The sequence below is a fragment of the Biomphalaria glabrata genome, chromosome 12 (genome assembly GCF_947242115.1).
Source record: "Biomphalaria glabrata chromosome 12, xgBioGlab47.1, whole genome shotgun sequence".
NCBI lineage: Eukaryota > Metazoa > Mollusca > Gastropoda > Planorbidae > Biomphalaria > Biomphalaria glabrata.
In genome coordinates this window covers 7,688,543-7,707,630 of record NC_074722.1, presented here as the reverse complement: position 1 = coordinate 7,707,630, position 19,088 = coordinate 7,688,543, and the positions used below count along the sequence as shown (strand labels likewise).

The 19,088-nt window shown below is 33.6% G+C and overlaps 2 protein-coding genes across 3 annotated transcripts in view; one reads left to right on the top strand and one right to left on the bottom strand.

Annotated features, from left to right (window-relative positions):
- LOC106062489 (RING-type E3 ubiquitin-protein ligase PPIL2-like) overlaps positions 1 to 342 on the bottom strand; it is a 29,719-nt gene extending 29,377 nt beyond the window's left edge. The window contains exon 1 of one of the 2 annotated variants that reach the window (XM_056005632.1): positions 318 to 342. The gene's annotated coding sequence lies outside the window, so the exon portion shown is untranslated. Of the gene's footprint in view, positions 1 to 119; positions 260 to 317 lie in introns of those variants that run through there. The other variant, XM_056005633.1, reaches the window with a different exon arrangement.
- Positions 343 to 566: 224 nt separating this feature from the next.
- On the top strand, positions 567 to 19,088 carry LOC106062486 (microprocessor complex subunit DGCR8-like). Its single transcript, XM_056005630.1, has 17 exons — positions 567 to 723; positions 3,911 to 4,897; positions 5,010 to 5,152; positions 5,280 to 5,358; positions 6,588 to 7,487; positions 7,652 to 7,747; positions 7,869 to 7,938; positions 8,595 to 8,655; positions 9,213 to 9,294; positions 9,393 to 9,494; positions 10,182 to 10,280; positions 11,746 to 11,831; positions 12,574 to 12,674; positions 13,007 to 13,106; positions 13,905 to 14,039; positions 15,742 to 15,834; positions 16,725 to 19,088. Exons 2-17 carry the CDS (start codon positions 4,456 to 4,458, stop codon positions 16,800 to 16,802), a joined length of 2,667 nt encoding a protein of 888 aa, XP_055861605.1. The 5' UTR covers positions 567 to 723; positions 3,911 to 4,455; the 3' UTR covers positions 16,803 to 19,088.

Here is a 19,088-nt window from a genome sequence, read left to right as displayed (position 1 = left end):
TAAGTGCCTACAGTATTCATGTATAGTAATATGTAACTTCCAACTTAATTATTATAAATTAAAATATAATCAAATATAATAATAATAATAATGATTATCATTTATGATTTAAACTTTACTTTTATTTAATTACACCAGATCTAGATCTGGCAGTAGTGAGAGTATTACTAGAGTGGGTCTAGACTATCATGTAGAAGTACTAGATCTATATAGATCTAAATCTAGTTATTCTAGATCTATTACAGTATCAGCTTGCCTTAGGAGCCTTAGGGCCTTTGGGCTTAGGCTTTTATTTACACTTTTTACAGTAGACCTACACTTGGGTATACAGAGTTACCATTCCTTCAATAGCCGGAAGTAGATATGTAAACAGATACAATAAATAATAATAATCGATTTCACAAAAATGGAAAACCGAAAAGAAGTTCACGTATTAGAAATATATTTTTTAAAATATAATAAATGTTAGACCAGATGACAAAATGTTTATCCTGTCATTTTTAATACTTTTGATTATTAACAGTTAAACTCATTCAACTATGTAAATCTAATTGTTTCACTGGTGTAACTAGACAGTTTAAATATTGTTTTGCAACTAGATCTACGCACAGGTCTCATCAATTTGTAATCGAAAACATTTTTTTTATTGGATTCGAGTCTATGATAGATCTAAACTCTTATAATCCTCTTTGTAATATAGACAACCATGACCATGGAAGTCATGTAAATACTAAATATTATTTTAGACTAAAAAAATAATAGAGATTATAAATTCTAGATTCTATAATTACTAGATCTAAGTAGTATAGAGTATTATTATAGACTAATGAGTAATGTAGACAAGAAAAGACTAGAGTTACTAACTTAAGTAGTAACACTACACAACAGTAGTTAGTTCTCTACTCAACTCTACTGGATTCTACTCTCTTCTGAGTTCTCTACCTTTCTCTACTTAACTACTAACTCACTTACTCATAACTCAGTCTAGTCTAGCTAGTCTAGTACTGTCTCTAGCTAGTCAGAGTATACTATAGGTTGGATGGTTAATTTGTTATGTTTGGTTGGTAGTTCTAGTTGTTAGTTGGCCGTATTCTGTATCAGTGACATTGTGACAATCAGTGTATGATGCAATCAACCAATCTAGATCTATATCTTATATTATTCACTTCAAGCATTGATTTTCTTGATTAAATTGATAGCTGTAATTATGTGTCTAATGTGTAAAACTGTAATTACTGTAGTGTAATTTGATCACTGTAATTTACTAGTAGTTTATATTTTAATTTTTGAAATAATTTGGGGATGTGGCATAACTGAACCTAAATAAAACGTAAGAAATAAATATTAATTATATTGGTAATTGTATTGATGCATGTTTTCTTTTAAAATAATATTATATATCTAATAGCTACATTTGTAAATTTGTAGTTGGCAGCTTTTGAAGTTATCTCTCCCCCCCCCCCCCCCCCCGGGGCCAAAAATCTAGCTAAGTTGTTGACAACAAAAGAATTTCAGGAAAATGAAACAGGACGCTGAGACTTTGAATGACTGTTAATCATGAATTTGATCATTAGTTAAGTTAGACAACTTCATGTAAAAAATATAGATAAATAGATCTACTCTAGAGCTAGAATTATTGATCACTAGATGATACTATATAATATTATAATATGCATGTTGTTGTTATTTAAGGTCTCTGCCTCTTGCTTTTAATAGACATTTAATATAAGGTCTAAAATGTTGTTGGTGTGCTTTCACTTTTAGGCAACATTCTAATTAACTGTTGAGCTTCAACAGATCAAGACGTGACAGAATTTTCACAATTTTAGAATATTTAATGATAGTGATAAAGTCTCATGTTAAACTTAATTTGTATTTAAAAATCAAGATTTTTGTTCATGTATCATGCAGTTTATGAATGAAAAAGGCTACCTTTTACTTGGTGGATGCCTTCTTATTATGTCTTATTACTTTCATTCTAACTTTTAATTTTATTTCTGAAAATCATTATCTTTCCTTTGCGTTCCTCGATTCCAAGACAGTTCATTCACTGACAAATTGTTCACCCGACATTTTGGTCATCCGACAATTCGTTCACCTGACATATTGCTCACCGACAGTTGGTTCACGACAAATTGTTCACTGACAATAAGTTCACCAACAAATTGTTCACTGAATAGTAACATGTTATTAATATTATATATTATATATTCTCGTCCCATGTTTAATTTGTTTACATTAAAACTTTTGTAGCTATTATTATTTAATCAGTTTCTTTTTTTTTTTTGTTTTAATTCTTTGTTCATTGTTTACTTTATAGGTGAAAAAAAAATATAAAAAAAAAACACAAAAAAACAAACAAATATAAATAAATAAAAATATTTTTAAAATACTCAAAGATAACAAAAAAAAACTTTACCAATGTTTTGCAAATGCGTAGACGAATGTAAAATTAATGAATGGTCAATGTTCATTGTTTACTTTATAGGTGAAAAAAAAATAAAAAAAAAAAAACACAAAAAAACAAACAAATATAAATAAATAAAAATATTTTTAAAATACTCAAAGATAACAAAAAAAAACTTTACCAATGTTTTGCAAATGCGTAGACGAATGTAAAATCAATGACTGGTCAATGAACCATTTCTCCTTTTATAAGTAATGGTTCCCTGTCCGAAAAGATTGTAGTACTACTAGAGCTGCAATTCTGTCTAGCGCTCAACTAGGTGTTATCTTATACAGACGTTACTTCAAAAAAGAAGATGATTACGTCCTACGCGTCATGCATTCAGTCTTGCATATTAACCAATGACTTAAATTCTGCCTAGTCACTGGTATTCATGGCTAGCTCAGGCAACCCATTCTCTAGGTGTTAACTAGAGTATCCAGCTAAATGGGTAGATAACAAGAAAAAGGGGGGGTATAGGTAGAGGAAAGCCCTAAAGAGTGTTGACCATAATGGCATGTTGGAATAGATCTGTTAATTAAACATCTGAACCACTATAGAATATAAACAAATGTGGGTGGGGGTGAACAAGACTACATGACGGACATGAGTGTAAAAGAAGGCCTACATGATACAAGTAAAAAATGTTGCCTATTAGTTAAGTGAGGGCCCATTAAAATTTTTTAGCTAGCTTGTTCTAAGATAGCATTTTTATAAGTATAATTTTTATCACATAAGGTCCTCATTAACAAACAAACAAACATTAACAAAGAAACTCAGATTAGGCCTGATCTCTAGCAATCAAATTTTTTTTTTGAAATTAATAGCTACAAAACTTTTAATGTAAACAAATTAAGCGCGCAGAGACTATATAATATTAATAATATGTTACTATACAGTGAATGATTTGTCCTGAACCAACTGTCTGTGAGTGATATGTCGGGTGAACGAAATGTCAGTGAAGGAATTGTCATGTCCCCGAGTTCCTCATAGAACATAGGGCCTCAGTAAAAACATGCCATTCTCCACGGTCTCTTGCTAGTATTTTAATGGCGTCCCAGCTCTTTCCTGTCCTCTCTGCTTCCTCTAGTATACTGCGTCGCCATGTTCTTTTTGGTCTTCTTCTACATCTTGTTCCCTAGGGGTTCCACTCTTAAGGCCAGTCTAGCTCTGTTGTTGGTATATTTTCTAAGGGTGTTTACCAATCCATCTTTACTATCTATCTTAGATCTGTATCTCTGTATTTCTCTGCCCACTCATCTCCAACAGTTTGGTGTTTTCTAGTTTGTCACACCGGTCTATTTTTTAAATATTTCTCAAACATCTGTTGAAGAAGGTCTGTACTTTTTTTGTTGCTGCTTCAGTTGTTCTCCATGTTTCAGAACCATACAGTTATATAGTCCTTGTAAATTTATTGGCTACTAATAATAATAAATTATAATAAATTATTTCTTTTATTTTCAGATAGGATAGTTCTCAGGGTGGACGAAATTCTTTGAGTGGCTAAGAAAAGACAATCCACTACATTGCTCCTTGTACTGTAGGCTAGTGGTTTGTCCATAAGACTTACGACCCCTAGTCTGATCAGTACTATTTGCAATGTAAAATAATCAACCTTGTGTGGACAGAAATTTGACTTCATTGTTAGAAGTGAAAAACAAATTATTCAATGCTTTTTTTTACATAATAGAAAATATTCTAAATATTTCTAACTTTACATAACATTAAAAGAATATATCATTCAGTTTGTTGGGAACGGTTAGTTTTGTTTTTTTTTTAAAGTAAATTTGGAGACTTCTGCTTTTCAATGTGAAAACCTCAAAGCTCCAACCCATATGAAATGAAGAGGTTGGATTTTGAGGAATCAGTTGATGCAGAAGCAGCAACTAAATTAACAGGATTCTAGTTTATGTGATTATTTAGAAAATCTGTTAGTTCTACTTTAAAATTCCTGTTCTTTTTATTAGAGGCCAAAGGGAATCAGTTTAGTTTGTAGGGAATTTAAAAATATGAGTGACTGTCAAACAGATATAACCCAGAATCAAAGGGTGGATAATCAATTTAATGTCAGTCAGGATTTAGGTGCGTACAATGATAATAGTATGGAGGATATTAGCTTGTCGGATTGTATGGAGGAAGGAGATAACGAAAGTAATCATGGAGACGATGGAAGCAACCATGACGGTGATTATGGGGACCCTGGTGAAGAGCACGAATTTGAAATTATAGATCAGCTTGAAAGTGAAGAGGATGATGGGATTGGCACAGAAAGGAGTGGAAATGATCGTCAAAGAAAAGAGGACCAGGATGATTACAGTAGTAGCTCTGATGACTTGGATGACACAGAGCTGCATGCTATGCTAGAGAAAGGTATTGACAAAGACTCTATCAAGAAGCCTGACGAAAACCAAGATGGTAGACCCATTATCAAGCATAAAATTGTTTTAAATGGTGAGTTCCATTATAATTTATTGTACTTCATTTTTTTTTTTAAGTTAATCATTTTTTTATTTTTTTTTACGTAGTTTTTTTTTCAATAAAAATACAAATGTCTCTCATTCAGAACTAGAGTCAGATCCCTTTGACATTCTCCCAGAAGGCTGGGTGTGGGTAACACACAATTGTGGCATGCCTGTTTATTTGCACAAAGAGACGCGTGTGTGCACTATGGCCCGACCTTACTCTCTAGGATCAGCAAGTGCTAGGGTAAGATGACTGGAACACAGCCTTTTTTTTTTTTTATTGTTTTGCACTAATATAGTAATTATTGAATACATTTATTGAAGTAAAGTACAAGTTTGATCTGTTCAAATGTATTGCTATTGTTTTGTAGACTCATGACATCCCTATATCAGCCATTCCTTGCTTGCAGTACAGAAGACAAATGGAGAAACTGAAACCTGAAAGTCAAGGTACACTGAGTTAACAATACAACAAACAATGTACACTACTTGTTAGGCTTGGGAATGTAGGGGCTGAGTTTGAAAGCATCTGGCTTCTTCTAAAACAAAGATCTAATAGGGGCTGGGATTTCTCTCCCTATCTTTAATGAATACTTGACATTTGCTGCGGATAGTTGAAATGATTGGTCATTGTGTTGGTCAGATGACACCCTCGTTACCCTTTTAAAAACGGAACAGCTGATATGTTAACTGCTTCTACCATACTGCTTAAGTAACATGTTTGACATTAGTGATAAAAAAAAATTGATACTCAGGGTCTTGTACCCTTTTTGGCTGCGATTGTCATGGTGTGACTGCATATATGTTCTATTATTTTAATTTATAGGGCTAAATATCTTCCCGCAGCCACAAGGCTACCATCTTTTAGGCTCATAAATGTATGCTTCCTCTGCCTTACATTGGCTACTTGTCATAATGAGGTCTCCAGTCGAACTATCTAGTTGACATTAGCAACCTACCATATTTGCTACTTTGGGGTGTTGGTCCTTTTCTCCCTGTTTGATTTCCAGATGACCAGGCCACTAAGGCTGACTCAGAGTAGTATCCTCCTAAAGCTAAACAGTTTTAGTCCAGCACTAGAGATCCTAATTCATATGCATGGTAGGCTTGATTCAGTATAGAATAAATATGAAACTTAATTTTGATGTTGATTTTGTAACATTAATTTTCTGTCATTTTTCCTTGTTGTAAAGTAAACAGATAAATATCAAATATTGTTTGGTTATTTTAATAGCGCAAAGTTGAGCTATTAATTAATTCATAAACATAAAACTAACAATTAAAATGCAATCTACTGTAAGGGTTGTTGGACCTCAGTTCTTTTATAAGTGTTATTAGACATGGACTCAGCCAGAAAAAAACCCGACTTAGTTAAAACCATTGATTAACATGCATGACTAGATTGACCTAGGGACATGTTTAGGGCGTAATCATCTTCTTTTTAGAAGTAATGTCTGTATTTTATAAGATAAAATAAAGTTATACTAATTAAAATAAATGTATGTGTTTTTGAATTGAAGTCTATGTGGAAAAATACTGTCTATTTGATCTCCTTTAACATAGTTGTCCAGGTGGGAATATCCTAAAGTATTTTGATGTTTATGGTTATTTAAAGTGTAAAAAAAGGAAACATAATTTGAAATGTTACATTCTTTTTTTTTCTAATTGAAATCTCTTAGTTGATTGCAAGAACGACAGTTCCAATATAGAGGTCAAGAATTCTTTCCCAACAGAGCCAGTGAAAACTAATTCTGCTGTAAGCATAGAAGTAGACAACTCAAAAGAATCCTTGAAGCAACCTTCAGTGAATAATGAGAAAAAATCTCCTGGCAAACTTTGGGTAGTTGCGGAAGAATCGTCAGAGTTCAAAACCTTGGATAGCCAATATGGCGCTTTACACACAGGAGTCGGGGATTACAAAACATATCAGCATCCTGAATTGAATACCTCTGAGGCTCCATCTTCACTTGTCTGTGAAAATATAGCTGTAAGACTGGACAGGTCATGTCTTGATGACTCTGAGAACATTAATGCCCATGCCTTAGGTGAAACTGGATTTGAAGCTTCCATTTCTAGTGCTAGTGAAAATTTATCAGTTGAAGTGAATGCTCAGAATTTGGGCAGCCAGCTAAACTTGAATGCTGATCCAGAAGAGAAAGAAAAACATTTGATTGGAAGCTGTGCCGTTAATGCCAAACATGGCCAGTGTTCTGAAAAACCTTTGATCTGTCCAATGAGCTGGGCATCCGTAGGTGAGAACTTGCCATCTACTAATTGTCTTATCTCACAGAAAAACCTTCACGGCGATGATACCAATGCATCGAAGGTTGTGACTGAAGACAACCTAAAGTCTACGGTAGCTGTTGTAGCAGAAGAGGCCACTAGTAACACTGAGAGGTCAGAGCTTGTAACCAGCAGCACCAATCCTCTAGCTTCAATCAAGCGTAAAATTGAGTCTCTGAAAAATAAACGTGGAGGCAAACATCGTAAGCTGGACAATGGCTCAGCCACAGGTTGGCCAACAGACAATAATATAGCTGTCAGCGCTAGAAGTAGTGGAAGGGAGGACACTTTTAATGGTAACATTTAGCTTCCGTTTTGTCTTATGAATTTAACAACCCACACGTTAGAATAAGAATTCTATATAAGTATAGTATCTGTATAAAATTTATTTGCTGCACACACACACAAAAAGTCTAATTTTATACATTGATGCACTGATATGGTTTTAAATTTATGTCAGGTGCTCCAATACCAAATGCTGATGAGAAATTGAAGGCACACGCTGCTGAAGTGAAAATCAAATCTGCAGAAGAAAGAGCTAAAGAATCCTTACTTGGTAATCAAGTGCTAACTTTATCTTTAATATAAATAAAAAATATTTTTCTTTCCTTTTTATTTTCAAAAATAGTTTATTTTGAGTATCATGTACTTTATGTTTTTTTATTTTATTTATTCAGACAGTTCAACTGTGCATGACTACTGCACCAAGCTATTTCAGTTCAAGACATTAGAAGTGAAAAAATATAGGTTAGTATTGTTGTTTAGCCATTCCCTATTTATTTTCTGACCATGCAAATTTTAATATGAGTTGCAAAGTTATGAGCAGTAGAGTGTGGTTGTGTAGAAGTTGTCTGTAAAATCCATCAGCTGAATTCAGTTAAATTAATTTATTAATTTGTATGCCACGGGCAAGTGAGATGTGGGTTTAAATTTTCTATAATTTTATACATGTCAAAGTTTCTCTAGATCTATGGCTTCTTTCAGTTGCAAAGCTACTATGGAAATGAATGCCTGGGCAGTAGCTAAGGGTAGGAAAAGTGTTGTTTTTATACATAGCTTCTCTAAATTGCATTGTTTTATAATTCGAGTGATTATGGTGTAAAATGTTTATTTATGGCACAATGCAAGGGCTTGGGAAATAGTGAAGCAAATTAGAGTCTGGGCAGACGAGAGAAAAATACTAAAAAAGGAAAGGAAAAAAGTATCCTTTATGAGATTCAGAGTATTTTTTCAAAATTTTACTAGTTGCTTCTTCTAGAATAACATTTTTACTTTGGCCCCCCCCCCCCCCCCCCCCCTGCCAACTCCTGGTGGAGTGCTGCAAGGTGATAGAATGCAGAGTTACTAGTAGTGTGTTACAGCTGCTCCTAATGTTTTACATTTCTCTCTCTTGTCCTCCTCAGGTCTTGGCGTGAGAGAAGGAAACATTTGGGAGAAAGAAGCAGGCGCAACCGGCCCGAGTTGGTGAGAACATTTCAATCTCGTTTAATCAATTAGCAACATTATTCAGTGAAGGAGAGATGCCGTTTGTATGATATTTCTAGCACACTGATCTGTATCTGTATCAGTGGTAGGAAGCTGTTTACACAGTAAAAAAAATGCTCCAGATTTGGCTGGGTGATGGCTGAATGCTCAAGCAAAATCTGAAGTATTTGACTTTGCACTACTCCATATTACATTCTTCTTGGCTGATAAAAAATTAAAAAAAAAAAAAAGCTTGATCTCAACTGAAATGCTGGTTATCTGATAGGAACATTACTATATTATGCTCTGTTTGTCTCTTAGGCTGATAATTTTTTTTTTTTTTAAACTTGAACTCCTCTGGTTTAGTGTATTATTTTCCAAAGAAGTGGTCATAAATTTAAATTAAAATATGAATTATCTAATCGTAACTTGTTTGCTCCTGCCTTACTCTGGTGCTTCAATTATATGTCTATAACCATTTAGACCTAGCGTTTCGGTGGGAATGTGAATGTAAGAAATAGATCATTTTTCTCATGTTATTTTTTTCACATTTCTAGCCTCCTTCCACTAAACTGATCACTTGTCCTATTCCTGGCAATATGAAATCTGAAGGCACTGGGGACAATGCCAAGAAAAGAGGTAACTTAAGTGAATAATGTTTGTGAAATCATTTCATTTGTTTCCTTTTAGAATGAACATATATCTTAGTGTATCTCATCATTTTGTTTTTGTTTCAGAATTCATCTTAAACCCAACAGGGAAATCTTACTTGTGTATACTTCATGAATACATGCAAAGGACTTTGAAAATTCAACCCCTTTATGTTTTTAAAGAATTAGGTTTGTCTTTTTTTTTTTTTTTTTTTTTTTTTTTTAAATCTTTTGTTGTTGATTTATAGTCTAGTTGAAATAGCTATTATATGATGGTTAGGGTGGGCACTTGGTTTAAATGTTGAAGTTAGTTAAGATTGAAGGCCTAAATTTGAGTTATTTAAGTCAAAATGTGCACCAGTCCTCAACTGGGGTAAGTTAAAAAAGTTATTTGTTGTTCTAGGTGTCAGGGGCAGGTATGGCGAGAGTGAATGTGTTATTTCTTTGTTGTCTATTGTTGATAATTGCATTTTAGTATGAAAGAGTTATGTCCCTTTGTTTATATCCCCCAGGTATGTATGAATGTGAACAGTTGCTAGGACAATAGGTTCACTGACAATACATTCACAATTGGTTCACTGACAAATCATTCACTAGTTAGTAACATATTGTTACTATTCTTATCCCATGTTTAATTTGTTTCCATTAAAAGTACATACAGGGGATTGCTACATTTTAACTTTAGTTTTTATTGTTTCCAAAAATTGGGCCTTGGCCTTATCTGAGTTTCTTTGTTAATGTTTCTAAGGCATTAGGACAGTATTTGATAAAAATAAATCTCCTTTATCTAATACATTGCAGCTTTGATCCTTAATGGTTGTTGAAGAATTTCAATTCATCTTCACATGAATAAAATAGTAAATGTCCTAATTTCAGAAAACTCCAAAACACCCTATGGTGCAACTGTAATGATCAACAACATAGAATATGGAACTGGTTATGCATCCTCTAAGAAAGTAGCTAAACAGGAAGCAGGTAGGGATTGTCTCTTAATTAGCTCTCAGTTAGTTACTTTTGCCTGAATGATCCAGTTCAGTTTCAAGACTCAAATTTTAAGATGTAGTGGGGGACACTAGGGGCCATATTTTTAATGATTATACTCATTTGTAGATACAATTTACTTAAATAAAAGACAATTTTCATAAATGGTTATAGACACGCCACATAAAGATATTTATAGCACAAAATCTTTGCAAGCCTAAAATGTTTGGTTGTATACTGACACTGTGTTAGCTATTCCAGCTGGAGCTTTTTGTCAGTTGCTTTGATATTTGTCAATTTTTTTTCTGCCAGCTCTGTTTTCTTGTACTTTGCAATTTTTGTGCCAGTTTTCACAGTGAAGTTTTCCATGATGCTCTGTCATGTGCTTTCATCTTCCAGGTGGTAGCGTCCATATTGAAGGCTTTCAGAGACGCTTTGGGGGTGTCCCTGCAATTCCTTTGTCCACATTGCACTCACTTTAACTGACCATAAATAGTCTTTTTAGGGATGTGGGAGTTGTCCAATCTGAAGTCATGACTGCATCAGAATTGTGTAAATGCTTTACTGGCCTCTCTCTGAAATTATAAGTTGAGTTATTAATCTTTGCTGGGATCTTGGCCAGTATTAGCAGTAGTAGGCTCATTGGGGGGCCAGTGTATTAATTGTTACAATTTGTGTGAACGTAATATTTTCTGGATTTATTTCATCGTGTTCCCCATAATCCCTATTGGGCAACATATTGTAATTATCTTTTTAGTCCATTCTGGAATTAGAAAATATTTTTCTGTATTTATTTGTTCCCCCCCTCATTCTACTTAATGATAAATAATAGGTTTTTGTAATAGGACTCATGGATACAACCCAGATTTTCCAACTCATTTTAGTGAATGAGGTTAAACCACTTTTTGGTTGTTGTTTTATATACCTCCTGCTGAAACTATCAAAGGCAGGATCATCTATGGAACGACCAGATAGACCTGTTAACTACTTCACCCTAAGGTCAATGTTAGACTGTTAGTCAACAATCACAAAGCATCACAGGCATGTACAAAGAAATGACCATGCCTAACAAACTGGACAGTATTAACTTCCTTCAATCTTCCAAGAACAGGACACACACCTCTGTTAAATTACCATCTTAACAAAATAAATTTCACACAACTCCCTTTTGAAACTGTAAACCATATCCTCTTTGAATGCCCCTTCCTAATCCACCTTAGGCAGACCCTACTGCCACTACATCCCAACATAATCAACACCCTGTATGGCAGTGCTGAACAACTGAAGAGAACAGCACACTATTTTTCCTTGGTTCAGTCTGCAAAAGAGCTCAGCAGCTAAAAGCTGGCTAGAAGAAGAAAAATTCTAACAGTTCTGTTTAGAAAATGTTGTCAGTGTTTACAGGTATTCAGTGATGCCATTAGTGTTTTTATGTTTACATTCTTTTTGTTGTTTTCAGCCAAGGAAACTCTGAAAGTTTTAATACCAGATCTGTTCAAGAAAATCACTGATCAAGAAATCAAAAGAAATATTTCAGACTTGTCTGTGAGTTGACCTGATGTTTAGTGACTTTATTTATTTTATTTTTTTTTAACTTATAACATATTTTTAACTTTTTTTTTGTCAAAGGACAAATGTATTTTTAATGGTTTTTTTTGTTGGCAATTCATTCCATATTGGAGTGTCTAGAATTAACTATATTTATTACTTTACTTTTTAACCCAATAGCTCCTATTTCCGGTTCAAAAAACCCCCTTCAAAGTCCTAAGCAAGGAGGGATAACTCCGTATTTAAAAAAATCCTTAAAAATATGTATTTTGCAAAAAATAATCAAATTGAAGATCTAATACAAATAAACAAACAAATAACTTTAAAAAATAGAACTATATGTCTAGTTTTAAAAAAATATATACGTTTAATACCACTAGAATATAAAAAACTTCAAAAATAGTCATTTCCCCACGTGGGGGCTTATACACTGGGGTTATGGGCCTGTTCGTTTGAAAAATTATTTAAAAAATAAAAACCTTTCCGATTTTATTAAAAATAGAATCGGTAATCTCCAAAATTATTTGTAATCACGCTTGCAACGAGACTAGAAGAAATCTTGTTTTTAAAAAGTTTAAATCAAGTATATTGAATAGGGGGTTTGAGAAACGTTCTACAACGGTTTAGGACAAAAACTGGAAAACGTTTCCAACTGCAGAAGGAGCTAATGGGTTAAAAAAAATGGGCTTAATTTAATTTTATATCCATTTACCCCACTGTTCTTTTCTTTCTATGCCAGTTTTTTGATGATGTGAAGGTCACCGATCCTAGAGTAAATGAACTTGGAAACAAGGTGGGACAACCCAGTCCCTTTCAACTTCTCCTGGAATGTCTCAGAAGGTAAATAGTTGATACGAACTCTTTTGCTCCATGGAGACATAAAGCACAGGATAGATCAGATTGGAGAGATGTCCTAAAGCGGGCCAGTGCCCTCCATGGGCTGTAGCGCCGCTGGAATAGATTAATGTAAAATATACTAACCACCCAGTACCAGCCAGCTTCTCATTAATCATGTCTGTTTTTTTTTTCAAAAGACTAGATTGAGTGCTAGCCAAAGGACCTATTTAAATTGTGTTTGAGAAATGGGGTTATAAATTAAGATATCTATCTTCATAACACAAAGCACCTCTTTGTTATTTAGTTTTCACTAACAATACTGCTCTATTCCTCAGGAACTTTGGCATGGGCAACACCCAGTGTGAGGTGAGCACCAAGGCTTTGAAGAATCAGAAGTGTGAGTTCACCATCAATGTGGGGAAACATTCTGCTACTGTAAGCATTGCTTTAGTTGGTCATTGAAATAGTCTGAAGGCTTAACACTACAGCTTTGTGTTTCTTAGGGCTACACTGAAAGCTAAATGAGTAATCAAACAGCACTGTTAGTTACTGTAGACGCAACTTGTCTTAAGATTTAATTAGTGTGCAATGTTTGTTTTCGTTTGAAAAGTCATTATGAGATGTAACATTTCCTCTCTTATCATCTTTCAAATCTTTCAAGCTATTCCTTCACGGAGAAAAAAATGGTGTTATTTTAATCATCCATTTAAACTGTTATTTTTAAGCATTTTTTTTCCCCACGTTTTGAAAATAAAGAACATCTCTTTCCATTTGATTTATATGAAATTATGCCATGTTGCTTGGACACTATTTTTATTGTAAAGTATCCCTTTCAGACCTTGCCATCTATGGGGTAGATGATTTAAAAGTCATCGTTTCACTGGCCCACGGTTTAACAAAGATGTCATGTAGCTAGCACAATGACTAACCTCCTTGACTTTTTCCCAACTATTGTCAGGTACCTATTCAAGCTGGGTGGTCTCAGAGGTGCCTTAAAGTTCCCAAAATTAAAAATCCCAGTCTTCACCAGGATTTGAATCCAAGACCCACGGTTCGGAAGCCATGCCCTTTACCACTATGCCACCACGCATCACCACTGTTTTTATAAGGCAGTATTAGTTAATATTTTCACTCTTAATAAAAATGTATGAATCAGTTCTGATCTACTTTTTGTTCTCAAACCTCATTTTGAACATGAATCATGTTTTTAGCTAGTTTACTTATTTTCATCAGGTTGTAGCCAAAAACAAAAGGGAGGGAAAGCAGCTGGCAGCCCAAGCCATTTTGGCCAAACTCCATCCACATGTACCAAGTTGGGGGTCTTTATTACGTCTGTATGGCACCAGTGTTGAGAAAGCCATACAAAAGGTAAGACATGTTTGGGGAAAGAGTTTTTTTTTGTTTTTTTTCAGCCCATAAGTCTTAAAAGCTCAAAATACAGATTCTGATTTCAGTGTTTTTGTTTTTTTTTAAACACAATACTTATGCCATTTGCCCACCGTTGGATTATTTAGGCTGAAGTTTTATCTAGCTTACTCTCTCACACTCTTTCAGTGCGGCTTTACTCTCAGGAGTAACTTCGCTGGTGAGTGCGGCGTTACTGTCTGCGATTAACTTGGTATAGAACATTTATTTCACTATCTTTAAAAGTTAAACTTTTTCTCTTGTTTTATTTCCTGGATGTGAGTGATCATTCTTTGTTTTGGTAGTAAATTGGATCCAGGACCAACAGGTTTAAAAAAGAAAGACAACAATGTGCTAATGGTTCTTCTTTTTTAGTTTAATAATGCATTTTCTTGGTGCATTTGTTAATCTTTTATGAAATTTGAGGTCATTTAATGTGTTAAGTGATTTTTCAATATGTATGGATTAAATGTATAATTAAAGGGTTCAATCTTCAAGTATATTGATTTTTTGAAGTAACGTCTGTATTATATAAGATAAGATTTCCTTTTGCCTTGCTCAGTTTAAATTTATTACAAAATTTTCTTGAATAATTTTTTTTTTTAATCATATTTATTTAGCCAATTCAATTTCTTATAAAATAAAATGTGTCAGATTTTATAATATTAAATTAACAGTTACGTTAGTTATATTAACTCTACCCCCCCTTGCAAATTTTTACTTGTACCAGAAAATTCAATATTTCACTCAAAATAATCTGCACTAAAAGAGTTAAATAATTCCCGATTAATTATTTAATTTCTTTGTTTGTTCAGCATCATCTATATTTCATGGCTCAAGAGTTTGGACACGAAGTAATGGAAAGATCACTCTTTTATTTCTGCAAGTCGGGCGGACTAGAGTTACTCCACGTAATTTTAGAGGTGAAAAAAAAAGAGGGGTTGGGGAAGAACAAGTAGTATTCACCCGTCACTTAACTTAACCATTGTGACCCAGAAGTCATGGAAAGAGAATAAGTAATCTACTCTGTATTCACCCGTCACTAAATAACTTAACCATTGTGGGGCCCAATGTGAAACGAATTTCGCAGGGCCCAGTTTGGGTAGGGATATTGATAATAAGTGAAAATTAAGAGTTTGTATTAGAAAATATATTCATCTTTGCATTTTATTCATTCATTACTACACACAGAATTACTACACAAGCCTTGTGTATAGATCACACTCAGTAGCAAGAATTACCAAATGTTTCAATCTATCTTTGAGAATTGTTGACCTCAAGTAATTCTTCATTAGTTTGAGGCGTGAGAAGCTTCTTTCACTAGATTCCACAATTACGTGGAATGCTGGGTTCGTGCTTCCTGGAGTCACACTTGACACGTAACCAACACAAATGGTATAGATTGAATGAGTCCAATTTTGGCTGACAAGATATAACATTTATTTAATAAAACAATATGTTGCACACTTTAGTTACAAAAATGATCCAATGCGTAGAATGCAGTCGCGTCCGCATAACAGCGGTATTAAACATATCCAATATACTAAATCTACTAAATAGCAGGCAATGTCAACCGAGACTGACAGCCGGCCTTGCAAAATAGTGGCGTATGCTACGCCGCTGGTCGACTAGTGTAAAAAAAATCCTTCTCTTGTTTACCCTCCAGCCCGAAGAAATGAATGATGTCAAAAGTCATGCCCCTAACCACTCTGTTCTTGAAAGTCTACGAGAGGAAATGAAAAAACTCCACCGACAGAAGGTAGGACATGATTTGTAAAACTTAATCACATAAATGTTATTTCTTTGGGGATGGCTACTTTAACTAAAGTTTTCACTCAATTTTCTTGACTTCAAAAAGAAAATTTAGGACTTACACTGTTATGCTTCTCATTATTTTCATTTTTTGTTTTCACGAAAATGAAACTTTCCATTGACCAGAATCACTAAGATATTTGTTTCTGTATAAGATGTGCCTTGATAAGTCAATATTATGTCAACCTGGGTTGTGCTGTTTTTATTTATACATCAGAATTATTTCAAATCTTGTGGGCATGGTGGCTGAGTTATAAAGCTATTCAGAATTGACAGGTCTCGGGTTTGAATCTTGGAGAAGACTGGGATTTTGAATTTTGGAAATACTCCCCACCCAGTGTGAAACCCTGCACTCATCCTAATCTTGGCAATCAAAGACATTGTCATAGTTGGGGAAAGTAAAGGCAATTGGTAGTTGTGCTGGCCACATGACACCCTCATAAACTATCAGCCATAGAAACAGATGACCTTTACATCGTGCTTTATAAGTAGCAAGGTCTGAAATAGGTACACAACTTTATTATTTAGAACCTTGAATATTGCCTCAGTGATGCCCTAAGTATTTCAAGGGGCCATATGAATTTCTGACACCTGTTTCGCAGGAACATCACCGCAAAAATATTTAGTTTATTGGAACTGATCCTCTGCTGTATAACATTGCATCATGGGCGAGATATGGCACGCTAGCCCTAGTTAGGGAATCACTGCTTTAACTAACTAATTGTGCAAGGTATATCTGCTGGCCCTAGGGAATTACTGCTTAAACTTACTGTGCAAGGTTTATCTGCATTGTTTCACTGGGTTAATTTTTTAAAAACTTTTCTTTTTTTTTTAAAGGAGGCCATCCAATCTAAAGGTAAAATGATCATCTCAAGCAAGGACTTGCCTAGCAAAATGTCTGGAGTTGATTTATAGAGCTTCAACACACACATGGTAGTCCAGTGATGAGTAGCGTCAGCCTTAATAACTTATCAAATTTATTATGATTAATTCCTTTTAGCTTTTTTATTTAATAAAATAATAGTTCTAAAAGTATCCTTACTATTCACATCTACAATGTGTTAAGAAACATGAATCGTCTCATTATCTTAACAAGATTTGAACTGCAACTCAGAAAGTTCAAATGCCAAGACAAATTCATACAAGTGCTCTTTGTTCCCTTGTGTCATAAGAGCATGGGGTTGCCTGAATCAGTCAGTAAGACCAATCTTTGCAGACTTTGCAGTATCTAATTAACATTGACATGGATTGAACATAAATATCTTCTGTTAAGATGAAATGTCTGTAACGTATGAGAAAACTATATGATGTACTACAGACACCTTGTTTTTGTAATGTTTCACAAAATGAATTGTCTGTTTCTAAGTTGTTGTTTTTTGCTGTTACATTTTAAGTTATTTGTATACATTTTTTGTGTGTGAAACATTGTGCTTTACATTGTTGTGATTCTTGTATAATGTTTGTCATATTTCAACAAAATAGTTGGTAATAATTTGCGAAACTTTAGGATATTATAATTACATTACAATGTGAAAGTTGAACTGATTAAGTTATAATAGGGTCCCGACAGGTGACCAAACTGTTCATGCAAACAGGATTTTTTTTTCATTTTCACTAAAATGATAGGAAAGTAATTTATATTGATATATTTATTTACATAACAAAAATTTAAAAAGGCAAAAAAAAAAAAGAAACAAAAACTCTTGGCTTTGCAATGTATTTTATTTTTTAACATTGACAACATTTTTTTTTGCGTACTATATATATATATAATTGTTAATCCAAAGGCTGGTTGGCTCATATTCTATTATCTGCCAAGATGGTCTCATGGTATGGGAGTTAAGATATCTACCAAACTGTTGCCCTATTTCTAATCTTCTACACAGATAGGTAACAAACTGTTCAGAACATTATTCTTTTTTAACATAATTCTTCTGTAATCTTTTATCACTTTATATACATAAAAACACCACAACTATTAATGTTCAAAGTTGTGTAAATTATACTGCATTGTAGCACACATTGTCTCCTTGTTATTCTGTCAAGTGTATTCACTACACTTCTTGGGAGCATTCTATTTGTAGGTCATTAAACATCTTTATCTTGTGGTAAATCACTTGCCTACAGTGTCAATAGAATAAAAGAAAACTAACTGGATTTGTATCCCTTTTTTACATTATTGCTATTCATTACATCTTTTGTATTTTTGTAAACTAGAAGTGGACAATTTTTAATGAAACAAAACTTAAAGAGTTGTTTTTTTTTTTATATTACTGAGCAAAATATGTTTGTAAAACTTTTGTTTTTTTTACTTTTATACAAGTTTCTAGAGTTTCATTGCTATTTGTGTCTTGATATTGGGCTCAAGTATTGATGTGTTGGAACTGGTCTGGGTAATATTTGTGTGTTAGAACCTGGTCTGTAATATTTATGTGTTGGGATGTTATAATTGGTCTGTAATATTTATGTGTTGGGATGTTATAATTGGTCTGTAATATTTATGTGTTGGGATGTTATAATTGGTCTGTAATATTTGTGTTTTAAGACAGGTTTGAAATATTGGTGTGTTGGGGTTGGTCTGTAATATTTATGTGTTACAATTGATCTGTAATACTTGTGTATTAAGATAGGTCTGTAGTATTTGTGTGTTGAAATTGGTCTACTATTTATGTGCTAGTGTTGATTCCTAAAATTTGTGTGTTAAGATAGGTATGTAATATTTATGTGTTAAAATTGGTCTGTAATATATGTGTGTTGGGGTTGGTCTGTAATTCTGCTTTGATTTTTTGTATTAATAACTACAACTGAAAATTTTCTTTATGTTAACTGTCCCTATTTTGATAATGAATACAAGATTTGGATGTGACAGCCCCCTTATTGTGTATAGTTGATTTGTATTCATATGTGTGATTGATGGAAATCAATTCAAAAACCTATTTGTCAAAAAACTCACTTATCAAAACAAGTTCTAACAAATGAGCACATCCCATGTGTAAACATCACTTGCGTGGCTTATTAAAACTATACAACATGCCTTGGTGTTATAATGAGCCACCTCGGCTCTGTTGCATTGGTTAGTACTATTCACTGACCTATGCCAGATCACATTCAGAATTCAATAAAACAAATTGTTGCTTCTTGCTATTTCTTTATTTTGTGTATGTTCAGAGCAAGGAAAAATAAAAACAATGGAATCATTAA

Bases quoted from the DNA above. Each gene is read 5' to 3' on its own strand.
- LOC106062486 (XM_056005630.1), top strand. From the start codon at position 4,456: ATGAGTGACTGTCAAACAGATATAACCCAGAATCAAAGGGTGGATAAT. The intron at 13,107-13,904 runs GTAAGCATTGCT...TATTTTCATCAG, and splicing joins TGGGGAAACATTCTGCTACT to GTTGTAGCCAAAAACAAAAG. The intron at 14,040-15,741 runs GTAAGACATGTT...TTTACCCTCCAG, and splicing joins TTGAGAAAGCCATACAAAAG to CCCGAAGAAATGAATGATGT.